The sequence below is a fragment of the Lemur catta genome, chromosome 12, assembly GCF_020740605.2.
Source record: "Lemur catta isolate mLemCat1 chromosome 12, mLemCat1.pri, whole genome shotgun sequence".
In the NCBI taxonomy this organism is placed as follows: domain Eukaryota; kingdom Metazoa; phylum Chordata; class Mammalia; order Primates; family Lemuridae; genus Lemur; species Lemur catta.
The window spans coordinates 54,901,232-54,924,239 of NC_059139.1; the positions used below are offsets into that span (position 1 = coordinate 54,901,232).

Genomic DNA, 23,008 nt, shown 5'->3' on the forward strand with positions numbered 1-23,008 from the left:
AAAGGGCCTACTCTTTCAAATATTGGAGATAAGTTTATTTTTAACTTTATTTTTAAATTTGTTTGTAATTGAAAAATAATAATCGTGTATATTTATAGGGTACAACAGGATGTTTTGATCTATATGTACATTATAGATAGACTCAAGCTAATCAGCACATCCATCACTTCACCAACTCACCATTTTTCTGTAATTAAAATTTAAAAAATCCACTCCTTTAACAATTCTGAAATGCATAACACATTAACTGTGGTCACCATGCAGTGCAGATCAGTAAAACTTATTCTTTTAATCTAACTGAAACTTTATAGCCTTTAATCAACATCTTCCCTTTCCCCATCCCTCTCTGTATCTACAGCCTACAGAACCATCTTTCTACTCTTTGATTCTATGAGATTGGCTTTTTTGGATCCATATGTAAATGAGATCATATAGAGTTTGTCTTTTGATTGAAATAGAAAACACAAATACTATACAGCTTATTTCATTTAGCATAATGTGCTCCAGCTTCTCCATGTTGTCAGGAATAACAGGATTTCCTTCTTTTGTGAGGTTGTATATATTCCACTCTGCATATATGACTCATTTTCTTTATCTGTTCATCAATTGATGGACACGTAGGTTGCTTACATTATCTTGGCTATTGTGAATAATGCTGTTATAAACATGGGAGTCCAGATATTTATATCTCTTTGACATACCAATTTATATTCCTTTGGATATATGCTCAGGAGTGGGACTGCTGGTTAATATTCCATTTTTAGTTTTTTGAGGAGCATCTATACTATTTTCCAAAATGGCTGTACTAATTTACATTTCCACCAACAATGTACAAGGGCTCCCTTTGTCCATATCCTCATCAACACTCGTTATCATTTGTATTTTTAATAGTAGGCATTCTAACAGATGTGAGGTAACATCTCTGTGTTATTAATTTGCATTTTCCTGATGATTAGAGATGTTGAGCATTTTCCATATATCTGTTGGCTATTTGTATCTCCACTTTTGAGAAATATCTGTTCAGAGCATCTGCCCATTTAACTGAGTTATTTGTTTTCTTGCTATTGAGTTGTTTGAGGTTCTTATATAAGCCACTTATCAAATGTATAGTTTAAAATTTGGTTGCCTCTCCACTCTGTTAATTGTTTCTATTTTTGTGCATAAGTTTTTTAGTTTGATGCAATCCCATTTACCTTTCTGGTTTTGTTGCTTATATTTTTGGAGTTCTATTCAAAAAATCATTCCCCGGACCAAATCATGAAGCTTTTTGCCTCCTAGGACCTTTAAAGTTTCAGGTGTTATATTTTAAGTCTTTAATCCATTTTGAATTGATTTTGTATGAGATATGGGGTGTGAGATAAGGGTCCAACTGAAAACTGTGAAACATGGATTAAAGAAATTGAAGACACAAAAATCATGGATTGGAAGAATTAATATTTTTAAAATGCCCACACTATTCAAAATTATCTATAGATTCAATGCAATGCGTATCAAAAATACAATACCTAGGCCGGTCGCAGTGGCTCACACCTGTAATCCTAGAACTCTGGGAGGCCCAGGCGGGTGGATCGCTCCAGGTCAGGAGTTTGCAACCAGCCTGAGCAAGAGTGAGACCCCGTCTCTACTAAAAATAGAAAGAAATTGGCCAGCTAAAAATATATGGAGAAAAAATTAGCCGGGCATGGTGGCACATGCCTGTAGTCCCAGCTACTCGGGAGGCTGAGGCAGTAGGATCGCTTAAGCCCAGGAGTTTGAGGTTGCTGTGAGCTAGGCTGACGCCACAGCATTCACTCTAGCCCGGGCAACAGAGCAAGACTGTCTCAAAAAAAAAAAAAGTACAATACCATTTTTCACAAAATAGAAAAAAACCCACTAGAATTCATATTTAAAAAAGAACTCATTAGCCAAAGCAATCCTGAGCAAAAAGAACACAGCTGGAAGCATCATACTCCCTGATTTTAAAATACACTATAAAGGTATTATAATCAAAACAGCATGGTACTGGCATAATAACAGATCAATGGAACAGCATAGAAAGCCTAGGAAAAAAACTAAGAATTTATACCCAATTGATTTTCAATAAAGGTGTCAAGAACACAAAATGGAGGAAGGACAATCTGTTTAATAAACAGTGTTGGAAAAACTGGATATCCACATGCAGAAGAATGAAATCAAGATCTGTGCTCACAAATAGGCCATTGTTGTACTTCCACTGTTGCAAGCCCCTAGACATAAAAGGTTAGGACATTAAAAAGTAACTGCTTACAAAGGGAAAATGAGAAATTGATCACACATGCCTTGGGAAAGGCAAAGACACAGAAAAGAGCTGAAAAGACCTTATATTTATACTTCAGTCTGATCCTCAGCACAGAGACAGTCTAAAAAAATTAAAAATGAAAACAATAACAAAAGGTAGCAAATCCTAGGGAAGTAGGAGAATTTGATTTCCAGAGTTACCACATTATTAGATTCAAATGTCCAGTTTTCAACAACAACAAAAAAATCACAAGACATACAAAGAAACAGGAAAATAAGGTTCATTCAAAGGGAAAAAATAAATCAACAGAAACTATCCCTGAAAAAGAATTAATGGCAGATCTACTAGATAAAGACTTTAAACCAATTGCCTTAAAGATGCTCAAAGGACTAAAGGAAGATGCGGAAAAAGTCAATAAGATCATATATGAACAAAATAGAAATATCAATAAAGAGATTAAAAATATAATAAGAAGCCAAAAAGAAATTCTAGAACTGAAAATTACAATAACCTTTACAAAAAATCCACTAGAGAGATTCAAAGACAGATTTTATAAGGCAGATTAAAGAATCAGCAAACTTGAAGACAAGGTAAATGAAATTACTGAGTCTGAGGAACAGAAAGAACCAAGGGAGCAGAAAAGTGATCAGAGCTTAAGGAACTTGTGGGATGCCCTCCAATAGACCAACTTGGTGCTAATGTCAGAAAGAGAAGAAGAGTAGAAAAGAACATGGAGAATATTCAAAGAAAGAATGTCTGAAAACATCCCAAATTTGATGAAAGATCCAAATATAAACATCCAAGAAGCCCAGCAAAACACATTCGAATAAAACTTCTAAAAGCCAAAGTCAGAGGATCTTAAAAGCAGCAATAGAGAAGCAGCTTGTCTCCATACAACGGATCTTCAATAACATCAGCATACTTCCAATCAGAAACTTTGGAGACCAGATATCGGATGTCTGACATATATAAAGCATGCACACACACACACAAAAAAATACACCTGTCAATTAAGTATCCTGTATCTGGCAAAACTATCTTTCAAAATTTGGGGGGAGAAATTAAGACATTCCCAGATAAACAAATGCTGAGAGAATTCATTACCACGAGACTTGCCCTGAACAAAATCCTCATTATGAAATAAAAGCCCAGTAGACAATAACTCGAAGCCGTATGATGAAATAAAGAATTCAATAAAGGTAAATACATGTACAATTGGTATTAATGTAATAACAGTATGTAACTGCACTTTTTGTTTTCTTCACAATTTAAGGGACTAATGCATTTTAAAATAAATCATGAGTTTATATTTTGAGTACGCAACATACAAAGATATAATATTGTGATATCAAAACTGAATGGAGTAGGAAATGAGCTAAAGGAGCAGAGTTTTTATGTTATTGAAGTTATGCTAGTATAAATTAAAATTAAAGTATCTTAACTTTAAGATGTTAATGTAATCCCCATAGTAACCACAAAGAAAACAGCAATAGAATACACCCAAAAGTAAATGAGAAAGAAATTTAAACATTTCACTGCAAAAAAATTAACTAAACACAAAAGACAGCAATACAGAAATGAAAGACAAAAAAACTGTAAGGCACATAAAAAACAGATAGCAAAATGACAGGATTATGTCCCTTCGTATTAATTACATTAAATGTACATGGTTTAAACTCTCCCATCAAAAGACAGAAATTAGCAGAATTAAAAAAACATGATACAACTATATGCTATCTATAAAAGGCTTATTTTAAATTCAAAGACACCAATAAATTAAAAGTGAAAGGATAAAAAATGATATTCCATGCAAATGGTAAGCCAAAGAGAGTGAGAGTGTTAATACTAATATCACACAAAAGAAAGTTCAAATCAAAAATGGTTGCAAGAGACAAAGAAAAACATTATATATTACTAAAAGTTTCAATATAGCAAGAAGACATAACAGTTACAAACATTTGCCCATGGAATAACAGACCATCATATTATATGAAACAAAAACTGACAGAATTTAGGTAGAAATAGAGACTTTTAAAATAAGAGTCGAAGACTTCAGTACCCCATTCTGAATAATGGGTAGTGCAACCAAACAGAATATAAGAAAATAGAGTGCTCAAGTAACATAACAAATCAACAGCATCTAACGGACATATACAGCATATGCATGCTTCTAAAGTGCACATGGGACATTTTACACCATAGACCATATGTTAGGCCACAAATTAAGTCTTAACAGAATTTAAAAGGTAGATATCACACAAGATAGATATTCTATCTTTGACAACCACAACAAGATGAAGAAGTCAATAACAGAAGTAAAACTGAAATACTCACAAATTTGTGGAAATGAAACAACACACTTTTAAACAACCAATGGACCAAAAAAGCAAATACAAAACAAATTAGAAAGTACACAGAAATATATGAAAACAAAAACAAACACACAAAAATTTTGAGGATACAATAAAAGCAGAGCTAATAGGGAAATTCATAGCTATAAATGCTTACATTAAAAAATAGCAATATCTTAAATCAATAACCTGACTTTACAACTTAGAAAACTAAAAAAATTAAGAACTAAACCCAAAGCTAGCAGAAGGAAGGAAATAGTAAAGACTAGAGCAGAGATAAATGAAATAGAAAATATAAAACAACAGAGAAAAATCAATAAAACCAAAAGTTGGTTTTATAAAAAGGTCAACAAAATTAACAAACCTTTGTGGGGGCTGGGCCTAGAAGAAAGGATGGATGGATGGAAAGAACAAAACGCCTGCCAAAAGCTGCTTGTTGGTTGTGTGCAAAGGTCAGCTGAAAACAGCTGACCTGTATGGAAGTTGTTAAAGAAATTAGCAAAGGGCCCTGATCCTTTGCACATGCCCTTGGAAATAAATAAGGGGAGGAATTCAGCTGAGGGAGCCATTTTCTCATTCAGACTTTGGCCTCTCCTCTTCTCTCAAAACACTATGTGTTTTGAGTAATTAATTATTCATGCCTTCGCTACCAAGCTCAGGAGCAAAAAGCAGCTGCAACAAACCTGTAACTAGATAGACTAAGAAAAAAAAGATTCAGAAATCAAAGTATGGACATTACCAATCCTACAGTAATAAAAAGTATTGTAGAAAAGTACTATGAAAAAATATATACCAACAAATTAGATGACCTAGATGAAATGAAAAAAATCCTAGAGACACAAAACCAACGCTGAATTACAAAAAAAAAAAGAAAATCTGACCAGACCTTTAATGAGTAAGGAAATTGAATTGAAATCTGACAAAGAAAAGCCCTGGAACTGAAGTTTCACTGGTGAATTCTACCAAACTTTTAAAGGCAAATTAATACCAAACCTTCTTACTCTTTTCCAAAACATTGAAGAGGAGGGATTTTTAACTCATTCTATGAGGCCAGAATTACCTTGATATCAAAGCCAAAGACACCACAAGAAAAGAACACTATAGACCAATATGCCTTATGAACATTTATAAGAAAATCATAAACAAAATACTAGCATAACAAATTCAGTAGCATATGAAAAAAAATATACACTATAACCAAATGGGAATTGCTACTGGAATGCAAGGATGTTTTAATGAACAAAAATCAATAAATGTAATATACCACATTAAGAGAATAAAGGAAAAAAACACACATGATCATCCCAATTGATGTAGAAAAGGCATTTGACAAAATTCAGCACCCTTTTATGATACCCACTTTACAAACTAGGAATAGATGGAAACAATGTGAACATAATAAAAGCCATATGTTAAAAACCCACAGAAAATATTCAAATCAATGGTGAAAGGATGAAAAAATTTCCTCTCAGATTAGGAACAAGGTAAGGATGCCCAATTTTGCCACTTTTATTCAACATAGTATTGGAAGTTCTAGCCAGACAGAGCAAGGTGTCAAGAAAAAAGAAAAAGCATCCAAACTGGAAAGGAAGAAGTAAATTTATCTCTGCAGATGATATGACCCTATATGTAGAAAACTCTAAAGTTTCAATAAAGGAAAACCATAAACACTAATAAATTCAGAAAAGTAGCAGGATAAAAAAATCAACACAAAATCAGGTGCATTTCTTTGTACTAAGAATGAAATCTAACAGTCTGAAGAGAAAATTATGAAACTATCTCATTTTCCATACTATCACAAAGAATAAAATACAGGTGGTGAACAATTTGTGCAACAAAAACTATAAAACATTGCTGAAAGACATTTAAGACATAAATAAATGGAGACAAATCCCATGTTCATAGATTCATACAGTGGAAGACTCGATAATTTTAAGATGTAAATACTGCTCAAAGCAATCTACAGGTTTATTTCAATCCTATCAAATACCCAATAATTTTTTTTTTTTTTACAGAATTTGAAAATTTCATCCTAAAACCATGTGGAATCTTGAAAAAGAAGCAGCAATCTGGAGAACTCACACTTCCTGATTTTAAAATTTACTACAATGCTACAGTAAACAAAACAGTGTGGTACTGGCATAAAGACAGTGGACATAAATCAATGGACAATAATAGCAAGCCCAGATATAAAGCTTCACATAATAATCAGATGATTTTTGACAAGGGTGGCAAGAACATTCAATGGGGATTGTCAATAGGAAAAGGACAGTCTTTTCAACAAACGATGCTGGAAAAACTGTATATAATGCAAAAGAATGAAGGTGGATCCTTACCTAGCACCGTATATAAAAATTGACTCAGAATGGTTCAAAACTAAATCTAAGACCTAAAACTATAAAATTCTTAGCATAGAGCAAAAGCTTCCATTTGGCAATGGATGGATTGCCAAATCCAATCCATTGCCATTGGATTTGGCAATGATCCAGATCCTAGCACTCTGGGAGGCCAAGGCAGGAGGATCACTTGAGGCCAGGAATTCAAGACCAGCCTGAGCAACAGTGATAGACCTTGCCTCTACAAAAAGGAAAGAAAGGAAAGAAAGAGAGAGAGAGAGAGAGAGAGAGAGAGAGAGAGGAAAGGAAAGGGAAGAGGGAAGAGGGAAGGGAAGAGGGAAGAGGGAAGAGAAGGGAAAGGAAGAAAAATTAGATTGGCATGGTGACATGCAACTGTGGTACCAGCTACTTGGGAAGCTGAGGCAGGATTGCTTGAGCCAAGAGTTCTATGTTGCAGTGAGTTATGATGATGCTACTGCCCTCTGTCCAGGCAACAGAGTGAGACCTTGTCTCAAAAAAAAAAGAAAAAAAGAAAAAAGAAATTTTGTATATCAAAATACACTATCCACAGAATAAAAAGGCAACCCACAGACTGAGAAAAAATATTTGCAAATCACATTTCTCATAAGGAATTAATATACAGAATATATAGTGAGCTTCAAAAATTCAACAACAAAACAATAAACTGATTTGAAATGGGCAAAAATCTTGAATAGATGTTTCTCCAAAGAAGATATACAAATGGCCAACAAGCACATGAAAAGATGCTCAACATCACTAATAATTAGGAAAATGCAAGTCAAAACTATAATGAGATACCACCTCATACCCATTAAGATGGCTACCATCAAAAAAAAAAAACCAGAAAATAAAAAGCTTTGCAGAGGATGTGAAGAAATTGGAACCTCTGTGCACTTTTGATAGAAATGTAAATTGCTACAGCTGCTGTGGAAAACCGTAAGCAAGTTCCTCAAAAAATTAAAAATAGAATGATCATAGGATCTGGAAAGTCCACTTTTGGGTATATAGCAAAGAAACTGAAAACAGAGTTTCAAAAGATACTTGTAAAGCCATGTTCATAGCAGCAATATTCACAATTGCAAAAACTTGGAAGCAACCCAAGTGCCCATGAGTGGAAAAATGGATATGCAAAATGTGGTATATAGATATAATGGAACACTATTCAAACTTTAAAAGTAAGGGAATTCTAACATACACTAAGACATGAATGAACCTTGAGGACATTACAGTAAGTGAAATAAGCCAGTTACAAAAAGACAAATATTGTATGATTCCACTTATATAAGGTACTTAGACTAGTCAAAATGATAGAAAGTAGACTGGTGATTGCCAAAGGCTGGGGAGTGGGAGAATGGGGAGGTATTGTTTAATGGGCATGGAGTTTCAGTGTTATAAGATGAAAGGAGTTATGAAAATGCTTGGTGTAATGTAACAGAGTAGTCGCTCCTCCTCCCATAGAGATAGAAGGAAAATATTGAGAGTGGGAAATATGTAACAGGGAATGGCCTGGAAAACTTCCCCCACTCTTGTGGGAACTGCATCCTTGCCTGCAGTTAAGTCTTCTGTTAAAACTTCCAGGTGCTGCCAGCCACCCAGTGGCTGGCAGAGTGCACAGCCTTTGTTTTTAGCAGAGATGGGAGGATTAGAAGAGTTAACCACAGTAATTGCCTGAGGCCGAGAACCCTCCCTTTAAAAGCTCTGTATTTCTGCCTATGTTTAAGAAATTTGGGATTTTGAGGTGAGAAGGTCTACCATGGTTCCTCCTTTGCCTGCAAAGTAGACTCCCTCTTTCCTTCCTCCTCAAACTTCTTGTCCTCGTTATTTGGCCTCGTGGACAAGCGGCCAAGCTTTCGGTAACAATAATGGTTGCACAACATTATGAATGTATTTAATACCACTAAACTGTACACAAAAAATGGTTAAGATAGTTAATTTTATGTTATGTACATTTTATCATAACAAAATAATGAAAAACACAGGAGGCTGAGGCAGAATGATCACTTGAGCTCAGGAGTTTGAGGTTACAGTGAGCTATTATGATGCCACTGCTCTCTAGCCCCAGCAACAAAGTGGGACCCTAGCTTAAAAAAAAATGAAAATAAAACAAAAAACCCCCAGCCTGAGCAAGAGGTAGACCCCGTCTCTACTAAAAATAGAAAGAAATTATCTGGCCAACTAAACATATATATAGAAAAATATTAGCCGGGCATGGTAGCGCATGCCTGTAGTCCCAGCTACTTGGGAGGCTGAGGCAGGAGGATCCCTTAAGCCCAGGAGTTTGAGGTTGCTGTGAGCTAGGCTGACGCCACGGCACTCTAACCCAGGGCGACAGAGTGAGACTCTGTCTCAAAAAAAAAAAAAAAAAAAAAAACCCTATATGATACGATCCATTGTATGGTTAAACCTATTTCTTAAATATATTCATTTATTTAAACAAGCCTCTACATATAGACACCAACATGCCACCATTATAACTTCTTCAAGGAGTATATACTTGTTTACAGGTTAAAGAAATAATTAAAACTTTAAAACAAGGATGAGGAATTAACTGCCTTTCCCCAAAACAGACAAAAAAATTGTTGGCAAAGCTTCTTTCTTATCACATAAAAAGGAGTAAAGTATTAGATTTTACAGTTTTTACGCTACACAACCCTTTTCTATTATATACCTTTTTAGAATGGTATGTCCTTTTTAGTTTTCAGACTAGGAGTGGAAATCACACAATTACTGAGGTCAGAAACATATAAATTGTTTTGGAACCAATGAAGCATTTAAGAAGGGTAGAGGTACCATTGCCTAAAGGGGAATAAACAGCAGTGTGCAGTGACGTACAGGTTGTCATTACACAAACAACTCTAAACAGAGCTGTTTAGAAGGTTCTCTGCTCCTAGGCAGACACAGCTCCCAGGTGTTGTCTCTTCTCCTCTGCCAAGTACTTCTGAGTTGAGCAGGTGTGAATGCACGGTGGGAGGAGGGAAAGACGTTATGGTTGGAGGAAAGTTATTGCTGGTGGAGCTTGTAAGAGTGATTGTCAGGGTACTGGGGCAATTAGCAGATCACAGGGCAACCTGCAGCTCCTCCACCTGATAATTAAAAACATCAAGTGCTTTGATTTTGTTGCACATACTTTTCTGGTCAACCTTTGGTCACACAATGACAGTTTAAAGCTTATTGTCTATCTTCCATATACAATTACAACTACTTTATTGCAATTTGGTAATTTAAGATAAAGCACGAATATTCCTTTTAAAGTGTTTATAAATTAGACAGCTGTAGAAACAACAGATCATTTATTTATTCAGGTTTTAGAGGCTGCCATTACTATAGTATTTTTTGCTTTTTAATAATGTATCTCTTGTACCATGATTCACAAGTCAATGCATCAGTGCATCAAATAGATAAGAATTTATTAAATAAGTTAACGGGTCTATCAAAGGAACACATTTTTAACCATAAAAAGATTTATATACCAGCTGAGTTGCTTTTCATTCATGCATGCATGTATGAATTCAGAAAATAAATATTAATTGTCTGCCCACTATGAGTAAGGCACCATGTTTGGAGCTGGATATACTTTAGGGAACAAAGTAAGTATTTTTCATGCCCTCATCAAGCTTACAGTCCACTAGAAACAGATAGAAAATAAATAGGCAAATAAAAAAGTGATTATAAAACTATAAGTTTTGAAAGGTGTGATAAATTAAAAAGGATAGAATTATAGAATAATTACAGGGGCATATATGGTATGTACGTGTTTTAGTATGGGTTATTTGGACAAGATAATCAAAGAGATTGCCTGAGGCTGTGTAGTTTAAGATGAAGAATGAGCTGGAAGTAGAAAAATGACAATATATAGGAGATAGCTAGAAACAGATATAGAAATATAGTTTAGAGAGAGAAAAATAGAGACAGATGATAGTTTCAAGAAAATAACGAATACTTTAAAGACCCTCAAAAATATGAAATAAAAAGGTCATGAGAGGAATTTGTGTGTTATATTATTATTTAGCAAATATGTACATATACACATATAAAAATAACAATAAATACATAATAATATCATTTGCAGGAAATGAAGTTAGGTTACTCCAGGTGGGGAGAGCATACATCATATGATATTAACAACAATTATACTAAATGCAGACTGAAAAAAAATTAAGTAAAATTCCAATGAAGGCAAATACACAATAAAATTATGAAAAATTTAAAAAATAATCTAGCAATGTATTACTTAGAAAAGGGTGATTTGATACAAAAAATTAAATAACTTGCAAAATAATAGATCAAAATTTTAAAAAATTAGTTTCAAAATTTTAAAAATGCAAATTAATATGTGTGGCAATATTTTAGGGAAGCACGTTCCTGGAATTCTCTGTTGAGTTTTTGGCAAGCTTGTTGAATAAATATATAGGCTACTTGGATGGATTCCAAATGAAACAACTAAAATGATGAAAGGAATGGCTTACAAGGACAGATTAAAGGAAAAAATATGTATGACTTCAACATGTCAGAAACTCAAAAAGAAACATTATGGCTTACAAATATTTGAAACATGTAAATTTAAGGAAAAAGAGTTCTTTGTGTACAAGGTACACAATTATGAGTATATTAAAAAGAAAAAGAAACTATTCCCCTGGTACTAATGTTAACAGTTTTCCAGTAAGACAATTTGGACAAATTGTGCATGGGCAAAAATTAAGGCCACCAAGCAGACATATTCCACATTCCCAGTAACCTAAGCTATGCAAACCTCAAAATACATAGAGGCCTGTCTGAACAGGGTAAAGTAGGTCAGGGCAGAACTGCAGAAATCTTCCTATCCCCTAGCTGTGCTTTAAATTTAGAAAGGATTCTTCCATGGATTTGGGGCTTTTCTCTGTAATTATGTTACAGTGAAAAGATTCCTGGATTTGGATCTATAAGACCTAGTTTTGACTGCTGATCACTTATTCTAGTCTCAGTCTGTATCCTCAACTGTCAATAAAGACAATAATAGCCCATCGGGTTGTTGTGAGGTTTTAAAGAGCTGCTGTATACAAACACATATTTTTGTACTTGAAAGTATTGCTCTTAGTGACATATATCTATTATTATTATGAGTTTAATGTGTCAAAAGTTGTAGAATGAAGATGTCAAAGAGAATGATGCCTGAAGACTATGCTTCATATGTCATCCTGCTTAGAGGAAACCAGCTCTCTTCCAGGATACTGTTTACTTTGCAGCCCTCTTTATTGAATGCTGCTTTTCCTCCTGTACTTTCTGGAGTCAAAAGGTGGGGGACAAGACCCTCCTGTTGCTCATTGCCACTTTCAAAACATTCCCCCTCCTTTCTCACTAAAAACAGCCAGTTTTAATTTCATGTCATAGCTCTCTGCTCCCCAATACTCCTCCTTAGTATAATTACTCCTGATCTCTGTATTACATCCCCTCATTCCTTGAAGATTCTTAGTTTTGGTTCATTGTCATCCTCTGCAACATTCCTCATGGTATAAGCTTTTGTGATTTCAATGCCCCCATAGATGATTTTTCCAACAGCTGGCCATTCAGTACCTTGACTCTTTTTTTTCAATCATCCTGTCTTCTACCCTCCCTCAACTATAACTTCTATCATCATGCTCTCAAATTTATAATTACCAAAATTATAATTGTAGTATAATTACTGCAATACCTCTGCAATCTTTTTCCTCAGACCATCATTTCCTACAGTTCCACAATGGATCCTACCATCTTTTAATAGTCTTCCAGGTTTCCTAGTGCTGGAATGGGGAAAAGACGTCGGAAACTATTTTAGTTTGGGATTTAATAAAGCAAAAATGTCAAATACAGCAAAAATGGGAAAAGCCAATGGAGAAATTCATAAGTGGCTGCATACCTCTTAAAATAGATAACCAGAGACAGGTTGGAAAAAACAAAGATAAGAAGGATTGGAAATTAGAGTAGTGACAAAGAGTGGGTTCGGTGGGAATGAAGGGTGAGGAAAGGTAAGAGACAGAAAATCCTAGTAGGAGATACAAAGTCTGAGAAATTTAAATTACTGGTAGCTGAGTAATTTCACGTGATGAGAAAGTCTAACAGATAGCATTGCCAGTAGCTACTAAAAAAATAGAGATGGGAATCATTAATGTTGGGATCTTCCGGGAAGTTTAATACCAGAATGTTAAAAGGGCACAAGCTCAGATGTGAAAGTTTTTAAGAGAACAATAATAGAGAAGAGATAAAGTTCTGAAGCCATGGAGGAAGTATGGGATATCATCAAGGTTAGTAATGGGCTCCAAAGAGGAAAGGAGGTATTTTATGCTATGGCATAAAAGTGTTCAGTGTTGGACTGAGAAACAGTTTGAAATAGTTTTTGAAAAAGTAATAGCATACCAACTCCTCCTTCTCATCCCATGAGTCCAAAAACTAAGGAAAAAGCATAACTATATTTACCTCAAGTAAAGTGATACAGCAAAAGAGTAAGAAATAAATGGGAATGAGAACATAGATCTCAATCAGAATCAACTTCAAATTCTGTTTGTTTCTTGAATTCCAGAGCATGTGACTTTTCTGAATCTCAGGTTCTTTATCTGTTAAATTAGATTGAAAATATCTTCTCTGTTTATGCTCCCTAAAGTAGAGGTATGAAATGTTAATGACCGTTTTATTATTTTAGGAGAATAAATACAGTAAATTAACGTGGAGGTCAATTTCAACTGTTAAACATACAGTTAGAGGAAGATATAAATGAGGATGATCTTAGATGTTGTAATTTGCATTATTTTGTAAAAAAATTAAAGTTAATTCAGTTTGAGTTTTTTAAAAAAAGAAACCATATTTTGGTTATATAATTCCTGAAATAAACCAGAAAACCTAATATTCTAGCTGATGCGCTTTGAAGACCATTTGGTGCCTTTTTGGCTAAAATTTCTTAATGCAGTTACACAGAAATAAAATGAGGATGAGATGTAAAACCTTCATTAAACTCGGAAAAATAACCTTGCTAACCTCTAAAGTCACTTTGTACTATGTTACATATCTGAAAAATTGCAAAGAAACCATGTTCCTACATGTTACATTGAATATCAATGAAACAATGTATAGGAGCAGTGAAATACTAGAAAATTAAAATAAATCATAAAAATCATGCTGGAATCAAATTGAATAGCAAGATTTTGAAAACATATTTGGAATCATTTCCCAAGTGCTCCTCTTCTCTCTCCCATCTTCATTATTCTTACTAGTGATGCATTCCAAAAGACACATTAACCCTTTCTGACCAAACAGGCCTACTCCTTCACTTCTGAATGTGAAAAGAACAGAACTTTGACACTTTACCAACTTAAATTCAAAAATTTTAAATTATTGTCCCAAGAAAACAAATATAACTCACCCCTTCCAAAATAACTACCAGTTAAATAGTGATGAGATATGATATGTATGTTTTAGAAATAATAAAACCATTTACCAAAATATCTCATGATAGTACAGGATGTCACTTATTGAGACACAACATTGTTTAGTAATTAACAGGCTCTAGATTCCAACTGGATTCTAACAAACTACTCAGCAACTGTACGATCTTGGAAAGTTATTTAACCTCTTTGTATCTCCATTTTTTCATTCATGTGTCTATAACAATAGTACCTGCCTCATAGAGTTGTTATGAGAATTAAAAATGGTAACTCTAATAGTGAAACACATAGTATACAATCAATACATGCTAGACTCATTTGCTGTACTTAAGAAGATATCAGAATGAATGTCCCTTGTTAACTTATCTAAGACACTTATGTTGGCATGGTGGCAAACCCCAAGTAATGAGAAGAAAAAAAAACCAGAAAGATCCCTAAAAATTTATTGTTTCTAGGTCAAAATTAAATTGAGCCTCAAGTGTCAGAACCTTGCATCTAACAAAGGAATCTATAATTAGATGTAATTTTTTTTTTAATTGAAGATTCATAACAAACATAGAAAGCACTTTAGAGCCTGCCTTTAATATTATATTTTCAACAATGCTCTTGCAGGACCACTGAGAAATACTTTCAAAGTAGGTTCATTTTACAACACAGATGATAAGAAATGGTTATGTAAGAAAGTGCAAAACAAAGCTTTTTAATGTTCCTGAAACTACTTTTGGCCTATTTTTTTTATATAAAAGAAATACTGCTGCTTAAAATGAGCAAGAACTTTTTAAGGAATACTGATGGGGCAGTCGGGGATGGCGGAATGCGGTGGTTCCATTCAACTGAATTATCTATTAAGTGTCTGATTTAGATTTTGTTATTGCTGTTGTATGGTTTCACTGTTTGTTTTGCCTAGCACTACTCTAAGCCCTGGCTCTGCAGAAAGCACACAACATGAAACGAGAATTTGGCATATAAACATTAAAGCATTGTGGATGCTAATTTGGTGTTTGTTTGTAGACAACATTCCAAAAAAGTTAAGGTTTATAATAAAGAAGTTAAACTATAGAAAGTAAAAGATACATAAACAAATAGGAAAAATATCATGGATTAAATTAGAATTCAAGTAACATTTGGAGAGAAAACGTGATGAGAGAAGGGCAACACAGATGTGAGCACAGACAGAACACTCCTGTCCATCGGTGGGAGACTGCTCTACATTAGAGGGAGAGATTAGTCTACTTATTTCAAATAAAAATATTCTCCAATGTTCCCATTTGCCTGTTCTAAATTTTTCTGCTCAAGTGTCTTGAGTCCATTTTTCCCTGGCTAACCTCATATACTCTCTAGTATTAGTAAAATCTAAATGGTCATCCTGACCTAAATACAAGAAGGGACTTAAAGGATTATTTGATATTCCCAAAATAAACCACTTTGTCAAATACCAAGCATAAACATTAAGGAATGCATGGTGCCCTAACCCCATTTAGGGGTTATCTTCACATCAAGCACGTTATCATCTAACAAGAAATTAAAACCTTGGCTCTCTCATTTATGGAATATTATACCATATTAAATTATTTTTAAAAGATATCAATCAGTTTGATACCTTTTCTCTTTTCTAAAGCAGAAACACTAAGTCAATCTTTCTCCACATTAACAATCACATTCAAAAGTGCTTTAGGGTTTAAAAAGCCTTCACCTAAATTTTTGTTCTGAAATTCTCCATTCTACATCATGCACTCTAAATCTTCTGTTGAATAAGTCCTACACAGTTACTATCACTCTAATAATGCATATTTAAAAATGAAATAGGAGTATATTTTCTAAAATATAACCAAATAATTGCAGAACATCTTATCTGCATTCCAAATTCTACTTCTTTTTTACAAAATTGAGTTCTGTGTCTTATAATATCTTCCTTTATTACTTTAGGAAAAAAAATCAATAAAAAACATTTCTCTGGCATGATAGGAAAATAAAGTTTATAAATAAGTAAATTCTTAAGACATCTAACTCACCATTAAGCAGGTTTTCAATTTAAAACATTTTTGAAAAAACCTTTTTTTCAATAATGTATACATTTCACTGCCTTTGCACCCCAAAATTGTTGAACATATTGCAGTGAGCCTTTGTTTAGCATGCAAACCAATACCAGCACCAAGGTACCGAGTATTATATTTTCTCATATGGTGCTGCCTTTTGGCCTTTACATTTCCCCCTCACCCCCCACACTAAGTGTTCCCAGTTTTTCACATGGTAAAGTATCACTGCTTTTACATATACTATTCTAGTCTCCTCTTTGTCAAAAATTTGGCATGTTTTATTGCACTGAATAAGTCTGACTATTACCTAATATGCCTTTCATTTTCTGGATCCAGTTTGTAGAAGGCCCAGCAACTTGAAAGCCAAGAGAAATAGACTTTTCTATAATTCATGATCTAAGCCCTAAATGTGACATCTATTTTATGTGGTCAGGAGTTTCTGATTCTTTCTCCTAGGTTCTCAGCTATGTACTACATGGATGAAGCTGCAAGGCAAGTAACTTCACAAGTGGGGTGGATATAAATTACTATACAGTTGTAATTTTAGGCAGGGCACTGTAATCAAATCAAGGTGCAAAACCCTGTGTTGCTCCATAATTTAGATTCCAATTTATTTTCATTTATGTTTTAAACCTCAGGATTTGGAAGGCAGAGGCTTACATTATCTTCCTTTTTTTCCTCACAAAAAGATAAATTGCAAATTTCACAATGTTTTGTAGATTTGCAATCTTTTAATAATGATGACAGCATGCTATCATCACCTTTATAGTGGATGTTGTGCCCTAGTCGTTATCCAGCAAGGAAATAGGGGGAGGGAAGAAGGGGGAGGAGAAAGAGATGAAGAGGGAGAGAGATTTTTATTTTAGGAAGACTCTGACACAGAAAGGATGCCACTAGAAACCAACCATTCTGCATATCAGCTAGGGTACAAAAAAACTCACAGAAAGGGTATAAGAGTGAATCTGAAACACAGTTTTAAGGGCCGTATCAGGAGATCCAGGAACTTAAAAGTTATCAGATAAAGGTCAATTAAAAACAAAATAACTGACTCCAAATTTAGTTACTGATACACAATAGACACATATATGAGTATTAATAACTGGCTGAAATGGGTTGTGAAAAAGCTTTATTTATCATGACATTTAGTCTCTTTTGGCCACATGACTTGTGTTATACAGAAACTTGCAAGCTCTAGGAAACATACGCTTTACCATCATGATAAAAAGAGTAAATATAAGTACTCATCTATTTCCAGTGTGGTAGCTGTGTACAAATATTAGTAAATATTTGAATGTATATATCCATGTAAATCAACAAACCAAATTTCTATTTACGAAACTTCCAGTTGATATGGAGAGTGCTTAGAAAGTATGGCAGAAATTTCAGTAATAATTGTTTGTCATAGATATCTATGTATTTTCTTGGAAAGTACTCAGAAGATCCCTGAAAAATAATTGCTCAAGCTAAGTGTGTGCTTGGTTGTCTGTGGCAGTAAGAGCAACTCTGTTTCCAAGGTAAAATCCTATAGTGAAAGCAGTAGGTCCGTACAACTTGCCTTCCCTCTATTTCTCAGGAGATCACCGAAAACTAATAATATTAGTTTCATAGAAAGTCGAAAGTCACTTTATGTGGGTTTGCAAATTAGCATTTACAAGTTTACTTCTTTTATTCTTCCATCTTTCCTTTAAAAGATCTCCGTTGATTATCCTGACACCTGCTGGTGAGGGCACAGTTGATTCCAGTCTACTTTTCAACAACTCATTCAAATCAAAGATTCCGCAGAGGCATTTTCAGTAACAATTAAGTGGTAATTCATTCAGTTTAAGTAGTCATAATTCTTAATTTTTAGAAGTATTACATAGGAAACAATGAGAAACATTTTAATAATTACACTACATGGGCAGCCTTAACTCTTTGTCTATAAATGTATGTTTGATTTGATTAACCAAATGGCATTATAATCATTACATGAACTATGCTAAAGAAAACAAGAACAAAAACAAATATACTAGGCATCTTCCTTAAAATACAGATAAGAAATGAATAATAGCAATGGCTTAGCTTTGGTTTTCTACTTTTCTTCATAATAATGTTAGTTTTCCCACTACTTAGCAAATAAAAAGATTAAATTGATTAGCTATGATAGAAGCCATACCACTAATTATATAGTTGCAAAATTTGTTATTTCTTACTCAGTACCTACTCATTATGATTTACTTCTGGCTTGAACCGAGTTCTGAAGCCTGCACTGTTTCTTTGGCAAGGATACAATGAAGCTACTGCATCATAAATCATATTCAAAGCTATTGCACCTGCAAGCATGTGCAGTAAACAATAAATATCAGAATTACTTTCTTAGGCTTTATGAAACTCTTGAACAAGGCAGGTTTTTAAAATTGTACACAAATGATAACATATACAGTCCATCCCATTATTCAAAACTCTTCAAATGATGGAAATTGTTAAGAAGAAATTACCTAATTAAAACTTTATCTTAATTAAAATCAATAAAATTAAGAGTTTGGACTACTAATTTAAACTCTTAAAAACTGCCAAACTTATCTTTGTAATGGTGTTGACTAATGATGCTATTTTATTTTAGTCATGTGTATTTTATTCCTTTACTTTATCTTGCTATAATTTTCTAAGAAGGAAAAACCATATGTATGTAGAGAGAAAAGCAAACTTTATTACAATGTTTATTAAAAATATTCTAGACCCTGAATATGTTTTATATCAACATTGATCTTAAAATATTTGATAAAAGCACAACAGAGTTTTAATTTAGAGAATTTTTCAGAAGTATCATATATTTACCTAGTTTTAGAGATCTCTGCAACATCAAGGCCAAAGAAGGAAGAATAGATCATTTCAGTTTTCTTTCAAATTTTTTATTATTTTAAATATTTTCTCCAAGTTATACAAAGTTAAAATACATTTTAATTCTAAGGAAACATTTAAGAATAATCAGAAAAACTTTTTCAGGATGAGAAGAAAATATTCTGTGCTATATCATGACAGTGTATGACATGGCCAAGAATTTGCATTAATGTCAAACTGTCACGGCACAGCAGAATACTTTATTTTCATTTGTTATTTTCAATTCAATATTTCAAATTTTTTCAGTGTTTCATCTTGAATCTGAAGTTAGCACTTATTTTGAAAGTAAAAATTTAATGGTCACATAAGGTATTGAAGACAGTAATGTGTAATAATAATATAAATTAAGAAACCAGTTATTTCGGCATAAATATTGCTACACCAATCATGGGGGAAGCACAGTGTTATCTGGAGTGAGACTGTTCAGATATTAATTTATTCTCATGTAGAATTAAGTAAAAATCGCCATTGGTTAAAAAAAGAAAATGCAAATGCCAATGATTCATAGTATTTAGGACATGTCTAGACATTTTTAGACAGTGCCATTTGCTTAAAGACTTGAGGCACAAACTGCAGGCACAGGGACAGATTGCATAAGATGTCACGTGCTTGCTGCAACTGTATGCATGTTATTGAATTTTTTAGAGCAAACCCATAACCATGAATAATTTAAGAGTTAATAAAATATTCAATCTGACTGATCCATTGGCTTAATTTTAAAATAAAGACGACTAATAAAAGAGGTTACATATCCTTATCAAATCCCAGGCATCAATGCAAGCAAATGGCAACCCACACATAAGGAAAACACTAATTTCTCAAAGACATACGTCAGATAAATCATGGGGGTGGAGGGAAGGAGTGCGAGGAAAATTTTCAGTGTTGACACTGGCTTCAATAAGTTTTCCCAAAGTTTAATTGTTTGGAGCTGTCACGCAAGCTACATTCTGCCTTCTGCAGAGGTGAGGGAGAAAAAACTAGAGAGGTGCAAGTTTAAACAAAAAGAACTAATGCAAAATGGTCCATTTCTTTCCTAACGCCCTCTCCCTCTCCCCTCAGGCTGGCTGAAAAAAGGAGAAATCTACTGAAGAATATGGAGTATACAGCTGCCAGAGCATTGTCTAGGAGGACCAGGATGGAAAGTCCAGGCAACATCTCCACGATGGCTCGTCTGGCTGACTAAGGGGCACCCTCGGCGTGGGTGTCTTTGGAGACTGAGCTCCTGTTTGCCGCGAGCCGAGCCGGGACTCGCCGCGCCCCAGGGCTCCTGCAACCAGACAGAGCCAGGCAAGCCCCGCCACACACGCTAGATGCACTTTCTTCTCCTCCACCTCCGAGCAGGGACGAACGGTGGCACGGTGTAGGTGCGTGAGTGGGTGAGTATGTATTCGTGTTTGCGCCGAAAACGGGGACGAGGAAGGGAAAGAGGAGAGAGGAGTGCCTGCAATCCTCCTTTCCCTTCCTGCTAAGGGGTCAAAGTGCAGAAGGAATCTAGACTGGATATAAAATAAAGGAAAAATATCGGCAGTGGGAACGCTCTCTTTTTTCCTATCTCTGGGGACTGGGCTGAGCAACCACAAGAACCATTACCATTTCTTAACCTTCAGTGGAGCGGCTGCCTCTGCCTGATAACTGGAAGGGCACTTTGTAAACGCAGGCGAGGCACACACCTACACACACGCCTACACGCTGGGGAAAACAGCCTCATTCTGGGGGAGGGAAGGAGGCCCGGGCAAGACGCAGCCATGGATCTCTACTGCCAGATCTGCGAGGGCATCTGACCAGCAAGACCCAGCTTCTTGGGCAAACAGTCGCCCTACGGTCCACAATTTTCCTCTGGAACAAACATATGGATAGGATCATGGATGGAAGGTGTAGAATATTCATGCAGTGTCTAATCTCAAATGGATCTGAGTCAACGCATTTTTTAATCCAACTACCTTTTTATAGAGGCACAGTATTTAAAACCCTGTAGTGCACTCAGCTTTCCACTCGAAACTGACTGCAGAGGATTCTATTACCCGCAGATCGCTTAGAAGGGACCGCCTGCACCGGCGAGCCAGGAGGGGCCAGCTTCCCCCAAACCCACGCTCAGCTCCCACAAGCCTCCCCAGAGCCTCTGCCGCTCCCCGCGCCCTTTGCCGGCGTCAATTTAAGCCTTGGCCGGCAGCGAGAGCCGGGTCCGGACGAGGGCTAGTATGGACAAGCCACACCTCGCTAAGGACCTGGAAGTCGCCCAAACAACTCGGCAGGAGACTCATCGAAGTCCTGCATCTTTTTAAGGTTTTTTTCTTTCTTCCCTTTTTCTTTTTTTCTTTTCTAATGCAAGTCATGGAAGGTACAACCAGACCAGCTTTTACAACTTTTCAGCTCCCGGGCGGGGGCGCGAGGGTTGGCTTGCACCGCGCCATTCTCCATTACCGATAGTTAGTACGGGGAGGGAGCGCAGAGCAAAGCTCCAGTCTCCCGAGGTTAAAGGAGAGGCGGGTTCCTGGGGTTTTCTGTAACCCATGCTGCGCGTCTGGGATCGGGAGGCGAAAGAAAGTCGTTGTGACCTGCCAGACCCGACTCCACCTCACCCGCGACCCAAACTCCCAGAGCCCGGTTCGGGTTTGCCAACGGCTCAGCCCGGGCCCCGCTCCAGAGCACACCGCACCCGGGGGCGGACGGCCCTGCGGCTGTCCAGCCTCTTCCCACGTCAGTCAGAAGACTCCCCGGAGCTCTCCTTTTCCCCGCTCCGGCCCCCACGAAAGTCCCGCCAGGCGTCCGCAGCCAGCGTCGCCCGCACTGCCTAGGGAGGGTTTGCCCGGCGACTGGGTGGCCGAGCGCGCCGCGGAGCAGCCGGTTACCCGAAACGCCGTCCCCCACCTCCTCCCCTCATTCCCCTTTCCTGGATCTCACCGCGGTACCCCGCACCCTCTTCCCCCTCAGCCCCGCGCACTCTGCTCAGACTTTGCGAGCACTTTGCCGGGGCTCCCAGGACTCGCCGCCTCCTCCGCGCCGCCTGCGGCGCTCGCCGCCCTGACACGCCCGCGGGACCGCCTCCGGCCCCCTACGCGGCGCTTCCCGGGGGACCCCCAGCCCGTCCCGCGCCCAGCGGCCCGGGCCCCGTCGCCTCACCTTTGCCGAACTGGGGGATACCGAGGCTGAGCCCGACCAAGAGCCAGGTGGCTACCAAGCGCTTCATGATCCCGTCTCTGGGACGTGACCCCGGCTGGTCAGGGGTCGTCGCTGAGGGCAGCGTAGCCGAGGTGGCACCGCAGGGCAGTAGTAGACTCCGCCCCTGCTGAAGAATTCAAGAAGACGTCTTCTTCCCGCAGCTCTTTCTTAAACAAATTCTTGAAGCGGGCAAGAAAGAGCGGTGGCCGGAGAGAGGAACCTCTTCTCTTTCGCCTGCGCTCGGGCGCGGAGGCGGGTGAGCGCCGGGAGCCGCCGGCGGGCTCAGCCCTCCGCCGTGAGGGGTCCCCGCCGAGGCGCGGCGGGCGGGGCGCGGGCTCCCGCAGCGGCTCCGGTGCCCCGCGCGCGCGGCAGAGCCAGCGGCTGACCGGCCACGGTGCGCTCGGCTCGCGCTGCTCTCCCCGCCGCGGCTGCGGAGCTTCTGACTTGGAGAACAATGAAGCGTGAGCTGGAGGGGAGCGAGCGGGCGGCCGGGAGCGCACTGTGTACAAACAGAGGCGGCGTGCGTGTGAGCCCGAGCCTCGCAGCGCGCTCCCAGCTCCCCGGCGCCGCCCGCACC

The 23,008-nt window shown here is 37.1% G+C and overlaps 1 protein-coding gene across 2 annotated transcripts in view; it reads right to left on the reverse strand.

The window, feature by feature from the left end:
* Positions 1-22,959, reverse strand: part of EDIL3 (EGF like repeats and discoidin domains 3) — a 388,195-nt gene extending 365,236 nt beyond the window's left edge. The window contains exon 1 of one of the 2 annotated variants that reach the window (XM_045565716.1): positions 22,393-22,959. In XM_045565716.1, the coding sequence (XP_045421672.1) occupies positions 22,393-22,459 (67 nt within the window). In that variant the 5' untranslated portion in view covers positions 22,460-22,959. The remainder of the gene's footprint in view (positions 1-22,392) is intronic. The other variant, XM_045565717.1, reaches the window with a different exon arrangement.
* Between the last annotated feature and the right edge of the window lie 49 nt (positions 22,960-23,008).